Below are 21,285 nucleotides of genomic sequence, written 5' to 3'. Positions count from 1 at the left end.
GGTAAGTTCAGTGTAATATATAAGAACTCTTCATTTGGATGCACCTAATTATAAAGTTTAAAAATATATAAAGCAGCAGCTTGGTTGTGGCTCAGTGGTAGAGCGCTGGCCTTGCACATGCCGGGCTTTGGATTTGATCATCAGCACCACATAAAAATAAATAAATGAAACTGAAGGTGTTGTGTCCAACTACAACCAAAAAATATTTTTTAAAAAATATTTATTTTTTAGTTGTGGTTGGACACAATATCTTTATTTATTTATTTTTATGTGGTGCTGAGGATTGAACCCAGGGCCCCGCACTTGCTAGGCAAGCGCTCTACCACTGAGCCACAACCCCAGCCCCCCAAAAAATATTTTTAAAGAAAGCAAAAGTTAAATGCACTAGTAGAGTAATAGTCAAATTCATAGTTAAAGTTAGAGATTTAAATATAGCACTTTTGATAATGAACAGCTAAAACATCAGTAAGGGTATGGAAGATTAAAAATCATGATTAACTGATCTAAGCTTCCTATGTATGTATATACTAGAGTGAATCTCACCATTATGTTCATCCATAAAACACTAATTTAAAAAAACTATAAATAAATAGCAGAAAGATCAGTAGAGGGAAGGGAACAGGGTAGAGAGGAGGGAAGGGAACAGGGTAGAGAGGAGGGGAGGGAAAAGGGGGAAGTATTGGGAACTGAATTAGAACAAATATATTCCATGTTTATATAATCATGTCTAAAATGAGTCCTAATGTTATATATAACTAAAATGAACCAATAAGAACTCTCAACAAGTACTTATGAAAAATGATTAGTAACAATGAACTCATTGAAACATAAAACATTTAACAACATTTTTTGAGGATTTATGTATCTCCTAAAATATTGCTTCTGCTCAATTTTCTCCCTTTCTGAGAATTCAGTATTTATATTCAATCTTTTAGGTGTATTTTATATGTAATTTATGTTCAGTTCTATTTTTTTCTCTTTTGCTTTGATCTGGCTATTTTCTGTTTAAAATTTGTCATATTGGATAAAATACAAATTCCAATAATACACCGTTCTTTTGATATATTTGAGAGAATGACTGGAGATGGAACACATGGACACTTTACCATTAAGCTACATTCCTAGTACTTTCTATTTTTAGTTTGAGACAGGATTTCACTAAATTGCTGAGGTTGTCCTGGAACTGAGGTGATCCTCCTGCCTTACCCACCCGAGTCACTAAAATTATAGGTGTGCATCACTGTGCCTTGTTCAATCTGAGTGTTTTTTATTTTCTTTTATTTTTTCCCCTGTTTTTGTGGTGCTAGGTATCTGAGTTCTTTCTTTATTTTTTACTTTGTTAATTTTTATTTTGTGTACTGGATACTGAGCCTAGGGGTCCTTCATTACTGAGCTGCATCCCCAGCCCTTTTTATTGTATATTTTAAGACAAGCTTTCACTAAATTGCTGGGGCTAGCCTTCAACTTGCAATCCTTCTGCCCTCCTGAATATCTGAGATTATAGGCCCACCATCATGACCAGCTCCTTTGAATTCTTTTTTTTTTTTTTTTTTTTTTTGGTACCAGGGATTGAACCAGGGGTTCTTATCCTCAGCCCTTTTTATGTTTCATTTTGAGACATGGTCTTTTTAAGTTACTTAGGACCTCACTAATTACTGAGGATAGCTTTGAACTCAGATCCTCTGGCCTCAGCCATCTGAGCCAATGGTATTGTAGGTGTGCACCACTACAACCGGCTTCTTTGAATTTTTTAATCTTATATTCTGCTGTTTAACCCATTTAGTAGGTTTAAACTTTCAAATATCAATTTTTCTTTACTCTTCTATCTCCCTGTCCAAAATTCACATTCTTCTATCTATTATGTCTATCTTTTCCTATATTTTCTTTAACATATCAGTATGGTTATTTTAAAATACTTGTCTAGTAAACTCTTACATCTGGATCATTTATGTGACTGCTTATTTTTCCTCCAGATTATTGGTTGTGTTTTCCTTCAGGTGTAATAATTTATCTTATTAAATGCTAGATGATGTGTATAAAAAATAGAAGATCCAGATGATTTTACCTTCCATCATGTACAGGTGTCAGCTTTTCTCCTGTTAGGTTTGTTTGGTGAGGCAAGGATCACCCTTGACAGAGATGGAACTGCGTTGGAGCTGGGTTATAGTTTTACAAGACTGGGTCTAGCTCTGATTTGTCTCAGTTTCAAAGTCATGTCCTGAATTTTTATTGAGAGTTAGTAGATTTTTTTCACCTTAGCCTTGAAAGTCTATAAGAGATTCAGTTCTCACAAAAGGTTTATTTCTCTGTGCCCCAGTGGTGTTCTTCTGTATGGCCCAAGTCTGATTCTCAGCCCTCACCTAGAATCATCAGATGCCTCCAGGGAACGTATTGATGTGCAATTGTCAATTCACCTTAAAAAGGCTTTTTTTTTTTTTTTCCTTTCTGGATTTTTGTTAATCTAGTCTGGTGGTTCTCAAACATTTTGGTCTTAGGACCATTTTACTCTTAAAATCATTTAGAACTTTAAAGAACATTTTATTGGGGGGCAGGATTGTTTATTTTTTTTTATTGGTTGTTCACAACATTACAAAGCTCTTGATATATCATATTTCATACATTAGATTGAAGTGGGTTATGAACTCCCAATTTAACCCCAAATGCAGATTGCAGAATCACGTCGGTTACACATCCACAATTTTACATAATGCCCTATTAGTAACTGTTGTATTCTGCTACCTTTCCTATCCTCTACTATCTCCCCTCCCCTTCCCTCACATCTTCTCTCTCTACCCCATCTACTGTAATTCATTTCTCTCCTTGTTTATTTTCCCATTCCCCTCACAACCTCTTATATGTAATTTTGTATAGCAATGAGGGTCTTCGATCATTTCCATGCAATTTCCAAGGGCAGGATTGTTGATATTTACCCTGTTAGAAATTAAAAATGAGAAATTTTAAAAAATTAATTCCTTTAAAAGAACTATATTAAACCCCTTGCCTTTTTAACACAAATAACATATTTTCTGAAAAGACTAAATTAAAAAAAACTGTGAAAAATGACTCTTTACAAATTTGCAAATCTTTTAAATGTCTGGCTTAATAGACTGTTAGATTCTTACATTAGTGTCTGTATTCAGTCTGTGATTTCAAACATCATATAGCCCCTGGAGAACTCTGCAGTTCAGTTGTGAAAGAAGACGAGTGAAAAAGGTAATGTGTTAGTATTATTATGAAAACAGTGTTGATCTCATGAATTCTCTGAAAGGTGCTAGGGACACTTGGAGGTCCCTGGATTATACTTAGGGAACTGTGGACCTACTCTTAATCACTTCTTCGGCTCTCTGATGTTTTAAAAAATCCTATTTTCATAATTTATGCACCTTTTTTTCCAGATGTTGGTTCAGAATTATTCTTCTACCATGACCTGTTGCATTAATCTATTATTCTTCTACTATGAGAAATGCAGAAGTCCTATGAATGGTAGTAATAAAGCCCTGTGGCAGTAGAAGTCTGGTGATAATATTTAAAATATATGCATTAGTAGTTATGAACTTGATCTGCCATATTAAAATGACCCGGGGAGTTTTTAAACAGTTTTGAATGCCCAGGTCAATGCCCAGATAATTAAATGAGAATTTCTAAGTTAGGGGACAGGTATCTGTATTTTAAAAGTTTCCCCATGTGATTAAAGTGTGTGAAAACCATAGGCATAGAATAAAAGAATAGGACTTGTGAACTCTGACTTGCCCATCTATTGTCTTCTTTTCCTCAGGCATTTGTTACTTATGTGTTGAACAGTGTGTCTGTCTCTGTCTCTCTGCTTCTGATCATCTTCATTTCCCTATTTAATAGTTATTTCTCTCATTAAACAAACAGTTTTTTTAGTCTGGTGGGCCAGCCTCCCAGGATGATCACATTTTCCTATATTTACTCTCTTTTTTTTTTCTCTTCTCCATCCATTCTTCCCTACTTAGTTTATCCTGTTCCTTTAACTCTTTTATTTTTTTATTTATTTAAAGAGAGAGAGAAGAATTTTAATATTTATTTTTTAGTTTTCTGCGGACACAACATCTTTGTTTGTATGTGGTGCTGAGGATCGAACCCAGGCCGCATGCATGCCAGGCGAGCGCGCTACCGCTTGAGCCACATCCCCAGCCCCACTTTAACTCTTTTAAATGTACAAGTTGATCATAAATTTTCAGATTTGGTTTATTAGCCTCTAAGATATCTGTTCTTCATTTTAAATCTATAAAACCAGGAGAGGGGCATTTTATAGTTTTTTTTTTTCCCAAGATCCTAAATCAAATGAAGATTGATGCTTTCACTGGCTCTCACAGGAAGAAAGGTGTCCTGTTCTTTACTAAGACCCTCCTGGCCTGGGTTAGGCTGTGGGATACATGGCCTCAGTGGCTGAAGTTGGAGATTATGAGACTGTTCTCAATCTTGAGTACTCTGGGATTCTAAACAGCTGAAGGTTAGCATCCAGCTGGGAGAGTTGGGGATCACTTTTACTGGTAGCCTGAGTGAGATAGTAAGGAATCCAGTGTATGTAATGTGTGTGTATACTTTCAGGTCTTTCACACTTGTGTGCTTTGTGTCAATTTGCCTTATTGTGTGCCCCTTATAGAGAAAGTCAGTGAGGAGATTTCTACTTATACATTGGTTCCTTCATTTCTGGACCTCTGTTGGCATTACCTAAGTTAGGTATGGGAAAACTCATTTTCTTTCCATCTCAGAGTACTTTTCAAAGACTACCTGCCCTGTTTACAGAGAGATCATAGACTTTGAATGTGGACTTGAAATGACTTTGGAGATCTTTAAGGCTAATGTACTCCTGGGTTAGGAATCATCTGACATGATTTGTTTACATATCTTCCACAAAAAATAGCCTACTCTCTTCTGAAATCACCCCTTTACAGATGGTTTGGATTTGTATGGAAGAAAGGTTCTACTCCCATAAATTAAGATCTTCTAAGAAGACACAAGGTCACACAGCCATCAAGTGACAGACCAGGGACCAGAACTAGATTTCAGATTCCCAACTGAATACTTTTTTCCCCCTTTTTTATTGGTACATATTAATTATATAGAAGAGTGGCTTCCACTGAGCATATTTGTATATGCATATAACATAAAATGATTGATTTTACTCCCCAGTACCTCTCCTTACCTTCCTCTACACTAATGGTCTCTCTTCTACATTCATGACATCCTCTTCCTGCCCTACCCCACAACTTCCAGATATGAGAGAAAACAGATAGTACTTGTCTTGAGTCTGATGGTCTCTAGGTTCACCCATTTTCTGCAAATGACACAATTTCCTAACCAAGTACTTTCCTGCCACATTGTGCTACTTTGAGGCCCAAGCATAGATCCTAACTCTTAGTAAGGTGATGCCCCAAGTGACCTGTTCCTGAAGAGATTAGGGAAGATACATGATGAGGAGTGTCAGCTGATGTGACAGAAGAGTACCCTAGAGTGGGGAGCAAAAAATATCTCTTTGAATTCTGGTTGACCCTATTGACTGTGTGATCTTGAGTAGGTTACTTTCCTTCTCTGAGCTTATTTCCTTATAAATGAAATTGAAGAACAATGCTTGCCCTTTCTCCTTCCTGAGCAGGTTGTAAGGCAGATAAAAGCTCTGAATTCTGAAGCATCATAGAGAGGTGTTGGAAAGGATATCAGTAAACAAAGAATCAGAAAAAAAGAAAAAAAAGAAAAAACCCTCACATTCTCTTGTTTGTATAGGTTCGGGAGGCCTTGAGAAAAGCAGAGAAGGAGCTGGAATCACACAGCTCATGGTATGCTCCAGAGGCCCTTCAGAAGTGGCTACAGCTGACACATGAGGTGGAGGTGCAATACTACAACATCAAGAAGCAAAATGCTGAGAAGCAGCTGCTGGTGGCTAAGGAGGGGGTGAGACCTGCCCTTCTGTGGTCCTCCTTCTGCCCCCTTCTTACCTCCCCACCCTTCTCTGTTTTCCCAGCCCTCTTTCTCTTCTTTGCCTCATCTTATACCTCCCTTTGGGCAAAGAGATATCCTGTGGTGGGTTCTATTTCTTTTCCTGATATACAGCTCCTGATAATGTCCTAAGCTTCTGGAGGAGGGAATAAGGGTGTATGGGTACACCCTCCTGCCTTCTGGGAAAGATGAAGCAAGTGGAAGCAGGTTGAGGGAAAGGTCTCCCAGGCCCAGGCTGTTGTTGGGACAGAGGTTCTCCTTCCTGACAGGGAATCCTTTTGCTTCTTTCCTCTTTTCCTTTATTCTCTCCCACTGCCTTCATTTTCCCTTCCCAATTTTCTCTTCCTTGGGTAGCCCAAGATGTGTTAAGAGAAAGGGAACCCAGTCACAGGAAGCCCTTTCTCATTTCTTTCAACCTCTAATCCTGCTCTCTTTAAGCTGGGGGCCTCATCTTTGCAGGCTGAGAAGATAAAAAAGAAGAGAAACACACTCTTTGGTACCTTCCATGTGGCCCACAGCTCTTCCCTGGATGATGTGGATCATAAAATCCTAACAGCTAAGTAAGTAGCACCAGTTATCAACTCTGGCAATGTCCATACTACCTTTAGAATTTGAGGGCATATAGAGCTTCTAATCCATTTCCTAATGGGGGAGTGACAGCTCTGCTCTCCCACCCTAGGCCTGATTCAGCTCCCACCTTGTTTATAAGTTTATTGGGTTTATAATTCACACACATACCTCCAGCTTGTTTCTCTGAAAAGAGGCCTCATTCTTTTTGGGACTCCCATCCAGTCCATGACTATAGTTGTCTTTTATTTGTCTTCAGGCAAGCACTGAGCGAGGTGACAGCAGCACTGAGGGAGCGCCTGCACCGCTGGCAACAGATCGAGATCCTCTGTGGTTTCCAGATTGTTAATAACCCTGGCATGCACTCACTGGTAGCTGCCCTCAATATAGATCCCAGCTGGATGGGCAGTACACGCCCAAACCCCACCCACTTCATCATGACCGACGACGTGGATGACATGGATGAGGAAATTGTGTCACCGTTGTCCATGCAGTGTAGGTGACCTCATTGGTGGAGTTTGAGGAAAGGAATCTTTGATACACGCTGAAAAGTCCATGGCCTCTGCTGGGCTTAAATAGCACATGGGATGGATAACCAGGGAAACACTTCACATCGTGACCTTGGTTAATAAAGCACAATTCACATCAGGGTTTTTATTTATTTATTTATTTATTTTAGAGAATTTTAATTTTTTTTTTTAGTTTTTGGTGGACACAACATCTTTGTTTGTATGTGGTGCTGAGGATCGAACCCGGGCCGCACTCATGGCAGGCGAGCGCGCTACCGCTTGGGCACATCCCCAGCCCAGGGTTGTTTTTTTTTTTATAGTTGTCCTTTTGATGGTTTTTCCTTGCTATTTGCCCTGTTTGTCCTGGGCTTATTGTGTTAAATGTGTTTCTCTTCATTCTTTGTTTTCCTATTTATTCTCCCTCCTCTCCCCAGCTATCTACTTTTATAAAAATAATTTTCTTTAGGGATTTTCATTCACTATGAAAAATGGCATTCATTTCATTGCATTTATTTATTTTCCTTATTTGTAATTGCTAAAACAGATGAATGGAATGATGTTTCTCTTCTCTTTGCCTTTTTGTGGGAGGCCCCATTAAGCAACAGTCCCTTAAAGTGATATATACCTTTAAAGTCTCCCAGCTGGGAAGACATTCTTGCCCAGGAGGGACCTCCTACACAAGCATGTCTTGCTTTCCATCTGAGCTCTTGAACCTCCCCATTCTCTGTCCTGGGCCTTCCCTCTCCTTTGCAAGTGATGAGAGTGAGTAGAGCCATGCCAAAAGGCACAACATTCTAGGTGAATTCCTTAGTAAATGATGGGACTTTTCCTTTATTGACCCACCACTGAATTTTCCTTTTGGATGAGAGGTTATTTTAGTTAAAAATAATAGACCTTATGGTAAAGCTATTGTGGCACTAGTTCTGAGGGAATGGAAGAAAGCCATGGCTTATTTAGGGACTCACTTTCAGAAGGCTAGATCCTTTCCTTGGGCTGGATCCTCACTCTAAACAAAATTTATTTGTAAATTTCGCAGTGATACTTTGCCCCTAGCCAAGTCTCTTTGTCTCCCTGATCTTATTAGGACTTTAGTGAAAGGGCTACGAAGATTTGGATGATAAACAGGTAGAGCTGGATCCTGCCTTGACAGTTTACATGTTTCTATGTTCTACAGGTTGAGAGGGACCTTAATTAGCTCTGAGCGATTAATCCATCCCCTGTCCCCAGCTTTTCCCATCTCTCATTGATGGGCAGGCTGAAGCCCTCCATAAATCAGATTCTCTTCTCCTTTTGGCCTGGGTGTTGACCCTAGATGCTGCCTGGCTGATGGGGCGTAGGTTCAGTGACCGCTCTCTCTGCTCTACATCCGCCGGCTCGGATGATCAGTCCCTCTGGAAATACCCGGGTTTGAGGAGCCCCTTTGGGGCTTTTGTTTTTTCCAACTTTTGGGACTAAACCAACACTCCTACCCCCGTGGACCCCCTTTCCTGCCTGCCTCACATCCCTGCTTGCTCCCTTTGTCCCCTCAGCACCATCCTTACTAACTGCAGGGAGGGGTTCGGGGGTGAGAAGAATCAGCCTGCTCAGCCAAGAGCTGGAGAGAGAATATTCATGATGAAAATCTTTGGCTCTCCCTTCAGCCCAGTGACACAAATGTCTTAGTTGCCTTTCTTCCAGCTGGGCTAGGAGGGAAAGAGGGAAGGAAAAAACAGGCCTTTTATCTTTTTCAGGTTTCTCACCTCCTTCCTGTTTCTACCTTCTCCTTCCTCTTCCCCTTCATATTATGGGCTTCCTTTTTCTCTTCAACCTCTTTCTAATGCCTTGAAGGCCACCAGCCATAGAAGCCCTGCCTTCCAACTCTCTATCACTATGTAACTGTGCTTTTTCCTAGAGCCCCTTCCAAGGCTTCTGCCACCCTTTTAACCTGGGCCTTTGTCACATCTTCAGGAGAAATCAGGGCAGCTAATCTCTCAAGGTGAAGGAAAAGAGACAAAGGTCTACATTTATTTTTCAGTTTGAGCTGGGATTGAGCCAAAGCTGGATGCTCTGCAGTTACCTGGTGTCCAGCTACCCCTTTACTGGGCATGGTGGTTTTCATCTTCCAAGAGCCTGATTAGCAGAATTGATCCAAGAGATGGATCATAGTTGTTTACATGTATATTAGAGAAATATGTAGAGTAAAAAAGGATGAATAGTAGTATCGAAAAGGCATTCATAGTTTCACCATAGCTGAGCACTTGTTTTTTTAGTCTTTTATCTGTGAAAATTTTAAAACAGTGAAGGTAATGATAACCACAACCATTTATTGAGTGCTATGACCTATGATAGGTATTTAAAGATATTACTTTGAAGTATCAGAACAACACTGCAGACTTTTACAAATTATGAATTGAAATGAGATGTAACGTATAAGATCAAGCTAGAAGTGGAAAGGTCTGGTCTCAAACTCTAGTGTTTTAAAACCAACGTTCAGTGTTATTAAATATACTTTTTTTCTTTCTTTTTTTTGGTACCAGGGATTAGATCCAAGGGCACTTAACTACTGAGCCACTCTTTTTTTTTACGTTGTCTATTTTTAAGTCTGGGTCTCACACTAGGTTGCTGACAGCCTTGCTAAGTTGCTGAGGCTGGTTTTGAACCTGTGATCTTCCTATCTCAGGCTCTTGAGTTGCTGAGATTACAGGCATGTGCCACCATGCCTGGCCACATATGCTTATTATTTTTTTTAATCCTTTTTCTTCCCCTGAGCATTTCAACAGGTATTTTTCTGTTTTTAAAATCTCACTTTTTTTTTTTTTTTTTTGGTACCAGGGATTGAGGATTGAACCTATTTAACCACTTAACCACATCCACAGCCCTTTTTGTGTTTTATTTAGAGACAGGATCTCACTGAGTTGCTTAGCACCTTGCTTTTTGCTGAGGCTGGCTTTGAACTTGCAATCCTCCTATCTCAGCCTCTTGAGCCGCTGGGATAACAGGTGTGCGCCATCACACCTGGCATGAGTCTCACTTTTAATATCCCTATAGTATATGTATTCATGTTTTCCCATTGTCCTACCTTTATGTTTACTTTCATACAATTAATAGTGATCTGGTGAAAATGTTTGTGTGTAAGTCCTTGTCTAAGTTACAAGTTATTTCCTGAAGTTGGCATTCTGAAAAGGCTGGTTCTTAGTGCTCTCCCGGACCTTGCTCCAAATTCCTGTTCGACCCTTCCCTGCCTATGTCCTCCCACTAACTGCCTTACCACCTCCCTTTATAGTGACATTGGCCTTAGGTCTCCTTCCATTGGAGTTCCCACTAAAACTGATCTGGGCACTTCATCTTCAATTTCCCATCCTTTTAGGACCTCTGGTGGGAGGTTTTTGGGAGGTGGTACCCCATTCTTTAGATTGGGCATCAAAGACCCAGAGTGATCTCCAGCAGGCATTTCTCTATGGCCACCTGCTTGCCTGCTGCCCAAAGGGAATTGGCCCTTTCTCACACTTTCTCCACTCTCCTTGCAGCCCCCAGCCTGCAGAGCAGTGTCCGGCAGCGCCTGACGGAACCACAGCATGGCCTGGGATCTCAGAGGTTGGTAGAGGGCGAGGCTGGCCACTTCTTGACGAGCCGGGTCTCTCTGCGGCGAATGCGCAGCCTTTCATCTGGACAGTCTTTCAGTTCTGAAGGCCACGGGACCAGCCCACCACCTGCCTCTGCTTCTTCTTCCTGTTCCTCTTCCATTACCACCACCACCACCACCATCACCACCGTCCATGTCCACCCTATTTATTATCCCCACAGCACTTCCGATTTCCTCCAGATGGATCCCTACCCTGACCCACCCCCTTCTGACAGCACCGCTGTGATGCCTGGGCATTCAGAGAGCTTGGGGTATCAGCTGTCTCTCTTCTCTTTCTTCCTTCCCTTCCTGCTGCTTTTACCTTGGCCTTTGCCTGTTGGCTGCTGCTTGGTCAACTCTGGGGATGTGTGCAGTGGGGAATTTTCTCCTTGTCCTGTTCTTTCCCAGCTGTGGGGCTCCCTTTTAAGATCAGAAATTTCCTACACCTTTCTTCCCTTCTCTGTGTGAGGTTTGCTGATTCTTCCCCATGATCCTATAGCACTTTTGCCAAAACTATGTTCTTCTACATGCATTATAATTCTCAATGGGGCCCCTGCTTCCTTTACTCCTTCAATAAGCATATATCGATGTCTACTCTGTGCCAGATTCTTCTGGACATGGGGATTCATTTTTAGATGATAAGATACAATTCCAGTCATCATGAACTACAGTCTGGTCCATGAATAATTATGGAACAATCTGATAAGTGCTATGGGGGTGTTGAGGAAGGAGGAGTGACTAACAGTGTGTACCTCTGGGGGAACGCTTCACAAAGGAGATGACATTTGTGCTAACACCCTGTTTACAGGGAAGAGAAAGTATTCTAGGCAGAGGTAACATTATACACAGAGGCTAGAACGATGAAAATCTCAGAAAAGCTATGGATTTTGGCTTTTACCCTTTAGGAGGTAGAGAATGGCAAAAAGAGTTTTAAAACAAAGAGAATTGATCAGATTTGCTTTTAGAAATAACATTTTTAGTGGTTTGTATGCAGGAAGAAAATGAAGAATTCAGAAGTCATTGTAGTAGACCACTAGGGGAGGTAATCAGGATCTTGGGATGAAAAGAAACAAATAATTTGGTAACTGACTAGAGAGGTAAAGGAAAGAGAGGAACGTAGCATGACACTTTGTTTCAGCTTCAGTGATTGAATGAGTCTTGAATATGTTTGGGGGTTTTGGACAAAAGTTGGGTAGGTATTAAAATACTCATTTTTCAGAGTAGGAAGTGAAGGTTCTGAAAGGTAATGTTCCCCAGGTCCCACAGCTAATTGGGAGCAGAGCATAGACTAGAACTTGGCTTTCCATTTCAGGAGACTCTGTTGGATACATTTATCTTCTCTGCGGTCTCAATAATGAACAGGAAAGGAATTGATGAAAAACTTACTCCTGCAGCCTGGTTTGGCATCTGCAGGGACTTTCCCTGCTAATACCTCAAGAATACTAGGCTAAGGTCAGAGGTAGTATAGCCTTGACTTCCTGGAACAAGCTTAGGGGACCCTCAGAAAGTCTTGCTATTTGGAAATATCTCATATTTCTGAAGTGATTTTGGCCTAGTCCTGGATATTTGTTGCTTTCTTTTGGTCCTACCTCACTCTGGATACTCATCTCTCTAGCTCTAACCCTTAAGACTCTGGAAAGTTATCTATGAGGGATCTTCCTTTTTTTTTTTTTTTTTGGTCACAAAGAGCTGTCCATCTTCACTTTCATCCTCATTTTCATCCAGAAGCCTAGGAAGAGAAACAACTCTAATACAGACGGAGAGGACTGAATTGGGTTGGGGAAGCTAGGGGATGCTGTGAATCTCATGCACCAAGGCCTAAGCTGAGGGCATTGGGGATGAAGGGGTGGGAGAGCTACCTGCATCCACCTGGCCTGTTCACTACTTAATTTTCTTTTGCACCATGCACCAGAGGATCATCTCTAAAGGCAAACAGGCTCTCTAGTAAGGTTAGTAACATGGGATGGGAGTCCAAGGCAGTCTAGCCTTTGGGGAGGGTCATCCTGGCCTGAAGGGTTTCAAAGATTGAGGAAGGGAAAGTGAGCCTCCCTCAGTGGGCTTTATATTTATTTGGCAGTCTTAGCTTTTAGATGCATAGAAGGGTGGGAATCAAGACAAAATGGGACTATGAGCCAGAAGTGGTGAGACTGGGAGATCTCCAACCTTTTGACCTTTTTTCTTTGGTGTTAGAAAACTAGGCTCTAAGGACATTACCTTCTCAGCTTAGAAGATCTCTACTCAGTGTGGTTGCTCCTTAGAATTTCTTTAGCACTTTCCCATGGATTATATATGTATGGAGAAGGCAGGGTAGGGAGAAGATCATTTGGGGGCTTAGCAAAACAAGGACACATTTAGATAGAAGCAAGGACCAGTGTCAGATATATAAAATCAAATGAGAGACTAAATATTTGTGAATACTAGATTATGTGGCTAAAACAGTATTTGTAGCATGAAAGCTAGAAATGGAATAATTTTCTGCTGTTCCTTGAGTCTGGAAGATACTACTAGTCCATGGGGTTGCTGCTTGATTCCTTGATAACTAAACCTATGATAGCTATGAGTTAACCCCCTGTTTATCTACTAAAGGGACCTGGTACCCTCCCTAACTTGTAACTATTGGCCTTCTCCTTTTGGGGTCCTATGATGCTTTCCTCTCCCACTCATATGGATTCCTTCTCCTTTGCCTCTGGGAAAGCAGAAACTGGGTTCAGAATTGGTTGGGAATCCCCATATCTACCCTTTTGTCTATAGAGGCAGAAGCAGTGGCATCTGGAATTGGTTTATGTTCTGCCTTGAAACAGCCAGCCCCTTAAAGGGTCTCAAGCTCCTGGACTAGATTCTGTGTGTGCATGTCCATTGTGCAGTGGCATGTTCCCATAACTCAGCCTTGCAAAGAAAGCCTCTTGTGACTGGCCCCCATATGGACCTCCCAGCTTGACTGGCCTCATCATCTTCATTCCCACAGTACTTTATATATTTTCAAGTGTTTTGCCAGTATTTTTCATCCTCCAAACAATATTTTTAGATGATTAAACTAGTATTTTCTTCATTGGGCCAAAAGTGTGGACCAGCAAGGTTAGATGACTTGTCCAAGATCACAGAGGAGTCCAGAGCTCTTCTGAACCCCTGCTCCTTAAAGGCCAACATACTGTCTTTTCTATGCCTCTCTATATTATTCTCCCTGTCAGCAGAGCTCTGAAACAGACCCCACCCTTCCTGCTGCCACCATGCACTTGGTGTTGAACTCTATAACACTTCTCTGTGATCTCCTTTATATCCTGTGAGAAGGTAGGAAGAGACAGCAACTTGGCCTTTTGGTGTGGGTGAAGGATTGTTTGCAAGGCTTTTCTAACTTCTCCTCCCCAGCCTGGGTCAGGACCATTGACTGCATGTGCTGTGTTCCTTGGGGCCTGGCCCAAACTGGATGTTTTCCAGGGCGTGGCAGGAGTAAGTGGGGGAGGAAGGCATGAAAAGTGGTGACTCAGAACAACATGTAGGTTCTATGTTAGTAGAGGACTGAGTCCTAGGTGAAGTGGCACATGCCTGTAATCTCAATGACTCAGGAGGCTGAGGCAGGAGGCCAGCTTCAGTAACTTAGTGAGACCCTATCAAGAAATAAAAAGAGCTGGGGATGTAGTTCAGTGGTAGAGCACCCTTGGGTTCAATCCCCAATACTTGGGATAGAGGGAAGAACATTAGCTAGCTATGGCATCCAGAGGAGGATACCTGTGGGTTTTAAGCCTATGGGTGCAATAGTTTGGACCTTTGAATTCAGCAGGGATGGGGCTCAGGTATTTAAAAGCCCTTTGCTTGACAGATGATGGTATAATGACATTTGTTTTTGTTTTGTCCACCTCTTCTCTTCCCATCACTTTTTCCTTTCTTTCCTCTCCTGGTGGTTCTTATTTCTACCTGCTTCTCTTTTTGCTTTTCTTCCTTTACAATTCTCATCTTTTCCTGTCTCTTCTTCAATCTACTCCATTCCCTATTCCTGCCTCGTTTTGTATCCTGTACTAATGGCTTATTCAACTTCCATTACTCATTCCTCTCTCCTTCCATCTGCCTATTCATCCTAATTCTCTCTCCTGCCTCCATTTTCCTACCCTGTTCTTGTCTTCTCATGTTGTCCCTTTCTCTTCTTCACTTTTTCCCATCTCCCTATCCTATATATGTCCTTTTCTTCCTCTCGTCCCATTTCTTGCAGGGATTTGACCCATTCCGATTCGGAGTCCTCCCTCCACACGAGTGACCGCCAGCGTATGGCCCCCAAGCCTCTTCAAATGGGCCGTGCTGCAGATGAGGCTGTCAATGTGATGACTTCCAATGGTAGCCACCGGCTGATTGAGGGGGTTCACCCAGGATGCCTGGTGGAGAAACTGCCTGACAGCCCTGCCCTGGCCAAGAAGGCATTACTGGCACTGAACCATGGGCTGGACAAGGCCCATAGCCTGATGGAGCTGAGCCCCTCAGCCCCATCAGGTGGCTCCCCACCTTTGGATTCTTCCAGTTCTCATGGCCCGAGTTCCCCAGACCCAGACACACCATCTCCAGTTGGGGACAGCCGAGCCCTGCAGGCCAGCCGAAACACACGCATTCCCCACTTGGCTGGCAAGAAGGCTGTGGCTGAGGAAGATAATGGTTCTATTGGTGAGGAGACAGACTCCAGTCCAGGCAGGAAGAAGTTTCCCCTAAAAATTTTTAAGAAGCCTCTTAAGAAATAGGCAGGATGGGGGTGGCAGTTGTGAGACAGCTTGTCCTTCCCTGGGTCTTCTGCCTTCCCTTCCTTCGAAATATCTGGCCCCTAGATTGGGGCATTGAAGGTCTGGCCCAGGGGCCTGGGTACTGTACATACCTGCTGCCTCCATCCTCGGTCCTTCATCATTATTTATTAACTGACCACCGAAGCCTGCCTGCCCTGCTTCCCTCCCAACCGTGGGCTGCTGCTGTCACTCCCTCTCCACTTCAGTGCATGTCTTAGTTGCTGTTCCTTCAGCTCCCATCTCCTCTGGGGTCCAGCTTCTGTCTGCTGTCCCATTTTTGAGGTTTGGTTTTTTGTTTCTCTGTCTCCTGCTCAGGCTCCTCCCTCCCACCATATCCCAACTTCCCCTAGCAGTTGTGGGGAAAACAGGAGGATTAACTTCTGACACTCGTGCCTCATATCTCTTTACCCATGTATAGTGGTTCTGTTGGCCCCTGACTGGGGCCAAGGGCCTAATATGTGACATTTGTTCTTTGGGAGTATGGTGGGCTGAAGAGAACCTCATGCTGGAGTTCACTCAGGTCTCTAGGGATCCATAGGGGAGTGAACCAATTCCCAGAGAACAAGTCTCCAGAGTTTTGAAGAGAGGCCAGGCTAAGGATGGACTGGGAGAGACCTCTCTTAGTTGGAGGAAGAGTGAATGCCAGAGCCATGGGCTATAAGGCAGTCACCTTTTCTCTCTTGTTGCATCCACATCTGCCTCCCTTTATCCCGCTCCCCCATACTGTAGGAGTGTTCGTCTCTAAGAGGTGCTGCCTCAAAGCATCCCCAAGTATACTCCTTGGGCTTAAAACAATTGGCTTCCCTGGTTATGGGAACCACAGTTGTAACAGAGGGTTCTTGTGGAGCCCTGGAGCTGTTGGACAAGGATGTTGCTGTATTTGAACCAAAAGACAAAACAGTTTAAAACAAATCTCCTGAATTTCCCAAGTGCCTGCACAGCATACTCCCACTTAGACTCCATTTTCATATTACTGCATAGCCTGGGCCAAAATGGACACAACCAATTTGGGGAAGGGATGGCAAAGGGAGATGGTATATGTGAAGGCTGTTGTGTGACCACTTCCCCCCAACCTTTCCATCTTCTAGACAACTTTTACCTGTTTTTGCTATGGCTGTAAAAGTATTTTTCCCCTATGCCCTATTCTGCCATGCCTTTATCCTGGGATCCTATTTTGGGCCTGGGGTGGGTGCACCTAGGGCTGGTCTTAGGAGGGTGCTAGGCTGCAGACTGCCTTGTATCCCCTGGACACCCTCACATGGGTTTTTCTGTGTTATTTCATAAGACTCTTTGAAGTCCAATAAAGCATGTAGGAGATTTTAACCTCTGTTGGTTTTGACTCTCATTGTGTCTTTGTGGTTTAATAGACAAGAGATGAAGAGATTATTTTACCCTGGGAAGATGAAACGCAAAAACACATACCTGAAAGCAATCTGCGTAGTTATGTACTAAATAGTTAATTTAAACTTCAGATAAAAAGCAACTTTTTGGAACAATTATGTCCTACGCAATATTTGGGGCACAGTTTTATTTCTTAAACCTTGCCAATCCTATTTCTAGGCTGTCATGATCCTATAGCTTCACCAATGACGACCTATGATTTGGAAGTACTTCATGGGGAGCTTGGGCAACATCTGGAGAGCAGTGAGGAACGAATGAGAGGTCATGAAAGCTTTTAGGGGAAGGATGTCACAGACAGATTTCATAAAGATGAGTTTGTGTGGCCTAAAACAGAAGCTTTTATATCAGCCTTGTATAGTAAGACTTTCAGGTCTTCTTACCATCCATGTTCAGGCCCAGCGCCATCCGATGTTCACAAGGCAACAACTGCTTTATTGCTCGCCCTCTCTTTGCCACTGTCCACTTGAGACCTCAAAAAGCAAATGGGTCATGGCTTTGCTTAAAAATCTCGCAGGGATCCCAATTCCTAGCATGGCTTTCCTCCAATTCTCCAGTTTCTCGCCGACCTGAGACCCTTGACGCTCCTGGCTGTCTGGCCACGGATGCTAAGCTTCAGCCCACGGCGGTTTGGGGGATTATCCTAACAGTCGAAATAAGAGTGTTCTGGATGGTTGGGGTTTTGTTCAGATTTCAAAAATACTTACACTGCGTGATTAGGCGGGGCTCGCGGGAAAGAGAAGTGGGGCCAAGTCTGGCGGGCTTTGCGTTCTACGTCAGACCCCAGGGCCTCGGACTCGGCTTTGCCCACACTCAACATGGCGGCGGGAGAACTGCGTTCCCGCCAGGCCTCCTTCCGCTAAGTGGCCGTGGGAGGGGAAACGTCTCCTGTTGCCCATGATCAACATGGCGGCTGCAGGGCGAAACTGACTTCCTGTAGTCAATTTCAGCCAATTCGATTCTGGGCGTGGGCGGTGTCGACGACGTCATACAAGCTGCGTCGCGCCGCTTTGCGCGTCATTGGTGGCGGGAGCGGGAAGGAGTTCGGATTTTTGCGCCTCTGCACTGGTGGGGAAAGTGCTGTCTGCGCCCAAGTTCTACTCTCCGTGCCTGAGCAGCTTCTTGGAGCCAACCCTTCACACTCTGCCACTGTCTCGATCCTGCTGGCGTCTTGGAGCTGCCGCCCTGTCTCGGATCCCTCACCACTCCTGCCACTAGCTGCAATGCATGTGATCAAGCGAGGTGAGTGAGGGGTCCGGGGAGGACGCGGGTGGGTGAGGTAGAAGATTGGGGACGTGGGCTGCTGCTCCCCAAGCACTTACCCTCTCCCGCCGGCGGGCCGCCCGGCTGGCGGCTGCCGCTTCCCGCCCTTCCCGCCGCGACTTCCCGCCCTGTCATCCAACACGGCCTCTGTTTCCCGTCTGTCTCCTCCGTCCTCCTTCTGGGCTTCGGTCTGCACTTCCTCAGTTTTGTCATCATTAACTTCTTCCAAAAGTATCACTCCTTCCTGGCATCGAGTGGTTACTGTGTGCGCCAGCGTTTTATAGGCATTTTGTTCTTCCTTACCACAGCGTATGAGATAGCAATCATTGGCTCCACACAGATGAAGAAACTCAAGTTCAGAGAGGTTTTGGTGACCCAGTGTCCCCCAGTTAGTTCATGGCGAAGTCAGGGTTCGGACCCATACCTGACAACACAGTTTTACTTGAAAATGAAAATATGAGGTTGGTGACACGCCCTAAGCACAGGAGAAAATGAGGAAAGAATGGACTTTGACCTCTAAACGGGCACCTGTCATTTTCCTTGTCACTTTTGTGGTAAGAGGGTGGACGTGTGGGGTAAAAAAAAAAAAAGACTCCAGACATAGGCAGCACTCTAGAGTTTGTCCTTTGAGACATAGTGTTGCCCTGTGTCCCAGTAGCAGTCCCAGAGGAGAGTTTGTGGCAGAGACTGTCTTCCTTATGAAGGGAAGAGACACGAGATCAAAGAAAGGTGGCCAAGGCTTCTTCTGACAGAATGAAAGAACCCAGGAGGGATTTGCATTCTTTTCCAACAGTTATTTCCTGTTAGTTTTGCTGTATTCCTTCTTTGTGCCCAACTGTTTGCTAAGCAGGTAATCTCTGCCTCAGGAAAGATTGGAAAAAACAAAACAACACATAACTTAAAACAGAGAGCCATATGAGAGGTAGGAACAGATTTTTGAGGTCAGTCTACTTGCCTTTTAAAATATCAAAGTTATTTAGAAATTGTAGGAATTTATTAAATACTAGTTGATTGGGTGTTTCTGTTTTGTCTTCTAGACTGTGAGCATTTCAAAGATGGGGACTGCTCACATTTAACATAGAATCTGCTATGAATAGGTGCTCACAGGATAAATGGGAATGATTATGTAAAAATGTAGGATGCAATGATTGCTGTGGGTAGGCAGTTGATTTTCCTGTGTCCAGATTGCTTTAACTACAGCCGAGAGATGGAGAGGTGGACAATGGTGGTCCATCTTCCTGTGTTTAGTATCTTGATACATCAGTTTTTGAACTTCTCCAGGCCCCCATTTTAGCTCATGAAACCAGGCACCAAAATACAATAATGTATGTATGTATGTATGTATGTATGTATTTATTTATTTATTTATTCATTCATTCATTCATTCATTCATTCATTCATTCATTCATTTATTTATTTATTGGTACTGGGAATTTATTTATTTATCTATCTATCTATCTATCTATCTATCTATCGATTGATTGATACTGGGAATTTAACCCAAGCATGCTGTACCTCTGAGCTATACACCCCAGACCTTTTTTATTTTTAAGACAGGGTATCACCGAGTTGCTGGCCTCAAACTTGTGATCTTTCTTTCTCAGCTTCCTGAGTCACTGGGATTATCCAGTGTGTACCACTGCATCCAGCATTAGTGCACTGTTTTTGGTCTGTGCCTGTGGTTGAGAGATGAACATAGTTTTTAAACCTTTAGAAAGAAATATTTGAGTTTGGTCTTAAGATAAGTCAGTAACAAAGATAAATTGAGAATTTATGGACTTAGATGACCAGAGTAGGTAATAACTGTGATTTAATAAATCTTTAATAAAGGCTGAATTTTTAACCTTTTAACTCTACCTTAAAATACTATAGTTTACAAGGGATTCTACAGTAAGCACCTTAAAAGACAGGACTTATTTTGTTTCTCATTCCCTTAGAGAACAGTTTAATCTGGATGACCCATGCTCTATCTAGACTCAGCCATTTTAAAATTCAGTAAGCCTTTAAAAAAAAAATTTTTTTTAGCTGTAGATGGACACAATACCTTTATTTATTTGTTTATTTTTATGCGGTGCCTCACTTGTGCTGGACAGGCGGTCTGCCACTGAGTAAAAGTTTTTAATATTTGAAATGTACTTAGATTTGATTATTTTATTGTTTGTTTGTTTGTTTGTTTATTTATTTATTTATTTATTGTGGTCCTGTGGATTGAACTCAAGGCTTTGGGCAGAGGAGACCAGTGGTCTGCTACTGAGGTACACCCCCAGCCCTATTTTTTATTTTTTAGTGTGCATAGGTTTTGTCAGTTTTTTTTTCACCTCTCTTATTTTTGGCATGCCAGTGAAGTCACAGACTAACTCTTATAGTTTTTGTTAATTTTAATGTAATTATTCAGAGGACAGCTAGCAGTTGTTGTCTGCCCAAACACTATGAGGAAAATGATAAAGGGAAGAAGCAGCTCTATCTTCAAAAACTTGAACTTGTAAGAGATTTAGGAATAATCCATAGGAAAATTGTTAGATAACAGAAGGAATATCAGATGAGTTTTTCTCATATGTTATCTGGAGCTTTTTTTCCCTAATGAGAAATTAAGATTAAAAAATAAAAGTTGGGAGCCATTGCAATAAATGACAGAGTAGCAATTGAGTTATAAACTGTGCTTTGAAATTTAATGTAGTGTTTTCAAAACTTTGGATTGTAACCCACAGTAAAAAACTCATTTTACAGCAGGGCATGCTGGCACATGCCTTTAAACCCAGTGACTCAAGAGGCAGAGGCAGGAAGATCACAAGTTCAAAGCAAGCCTCAGCAACTTATTGAGGATCTAAGCAATTTAGTGAGACCCTGTCTCAAAATAAAAAGGGCTGAGGATGTGGCTCAGTGGTAAAATAAATCCCTAGTATAAAAAATACGTTTCCCATAAATGAATATGTACAGTGTTTTTATATGTATATAAAACTGAAACAAGTTGATAAACTAATAAAATAAAAAGAGCTGGGGATGTGGCTCAGTGGTAAAACACCCCTGAGTTCAATCCCCAGTATGGGTTGGGGGCGGAGATAATTCTGGCTATTATATAGGATAAAAGGGGAACGTCATTTGGAAAGTTAATGCAAGAATCCATCAGCATAATGTAAGGAAAGGAAAGACTTTCCAAGTAGAGTATTTGCTTTTTGAAGATGATCCCCCAAAAAGCAAAGGCAATCTCAATGAACGTCTTAGT

The 21,285-nt window shown here is 42.4% G+C and overlaps 2 protein-coding genes across 7 annotated transcripts in view; both read left to right on the top strand.

Annotated features, from left to right (window-relative positions):
- Window positions 1-16,724, top strand: part of Stim1 (stromal interaction molecule 1) — a 214,119-nt gene extending 197,395 nt beyond the window's left edge. The window contains exons 8-14 of one of the 6 annotated variants that reach the window (XM_040284868.2): window positions 5,752-5,919; window positions 6,424-6,524; window positions 6,791-7,026; window positions 8,353-8,445; window positions 10,547-10,613; window positions 12,554-12,590; window positions 14,846-15,032. In XM_040284868.2, coding sequence (XP_040140802.1) covers window positions 5,752-5,919; window positions 6,424-6,524; window positions 6,791-7,026; window positions 8,353-8,445; window positions 10,547-10,613; window positions 12,554-12,590; window positions 14,846-14,890 — 747 coding nt within the window. In that variant the 3' untranslated portion in view covers window positions 14,891-15,032. Of the gene's footprint in view, window positions 1-5,751; window positions 5,920-6,423; window positions 6,525-6,790; window positions 7,027-8,352; window positions 8,446-10,546; window positions 10,614-12,553; window positions 12,591-14,845 lie in introns of those variants that run through there. The other 5 variants (XM_013357672.4, XM_021725036.3, XM_005323132.4 and 2 more) reach the window with 5 other exon arrangements.
- Window positions 16,725-17,741: 1,017 nt separating this feature from the next.
- Window positions 17,742-21,285, top strand: part of Rrm1 (ribonucleotide reductase catalytic subunit M1) — a 33,351-nt gene continuing 29,807 nt past the window's right edge. The window contains exon 1 of the mRNA XM_005323129.5: window positions 17,742-18,041. Coding sequence (XP_005323186.1) covers window positions 18,023-18,041 — 19 coding nt within the window. The 5' untranslated portion in view covers window positions 17,742-18,022. The remainder of the gene's footprint in view (window positions 18,042-21,285) is intronic.

Source organism: Ictidomys tridecemlineatus, chromosome 4 (assembly GCF_052094955.1).
Source record: "Ictidomys tridecemlineatus isolate mIctTri1 chromosome 4, mIctTri1.hap1, whole genome shotgun sequence".
In the NCBI taxonomy this organism is placed as follows: domain Eukaryota; kingdom Metazoa; phylum Chordata; class Mammalia; order Rodentia; family Sciuridae; genus Ictidomys; species Ictidomys tridecemlineatus.
Note: the sequence above shows the minus strand (reverse complement) of the source record. Positions and strands in the feature narration are given on the sequence as shown.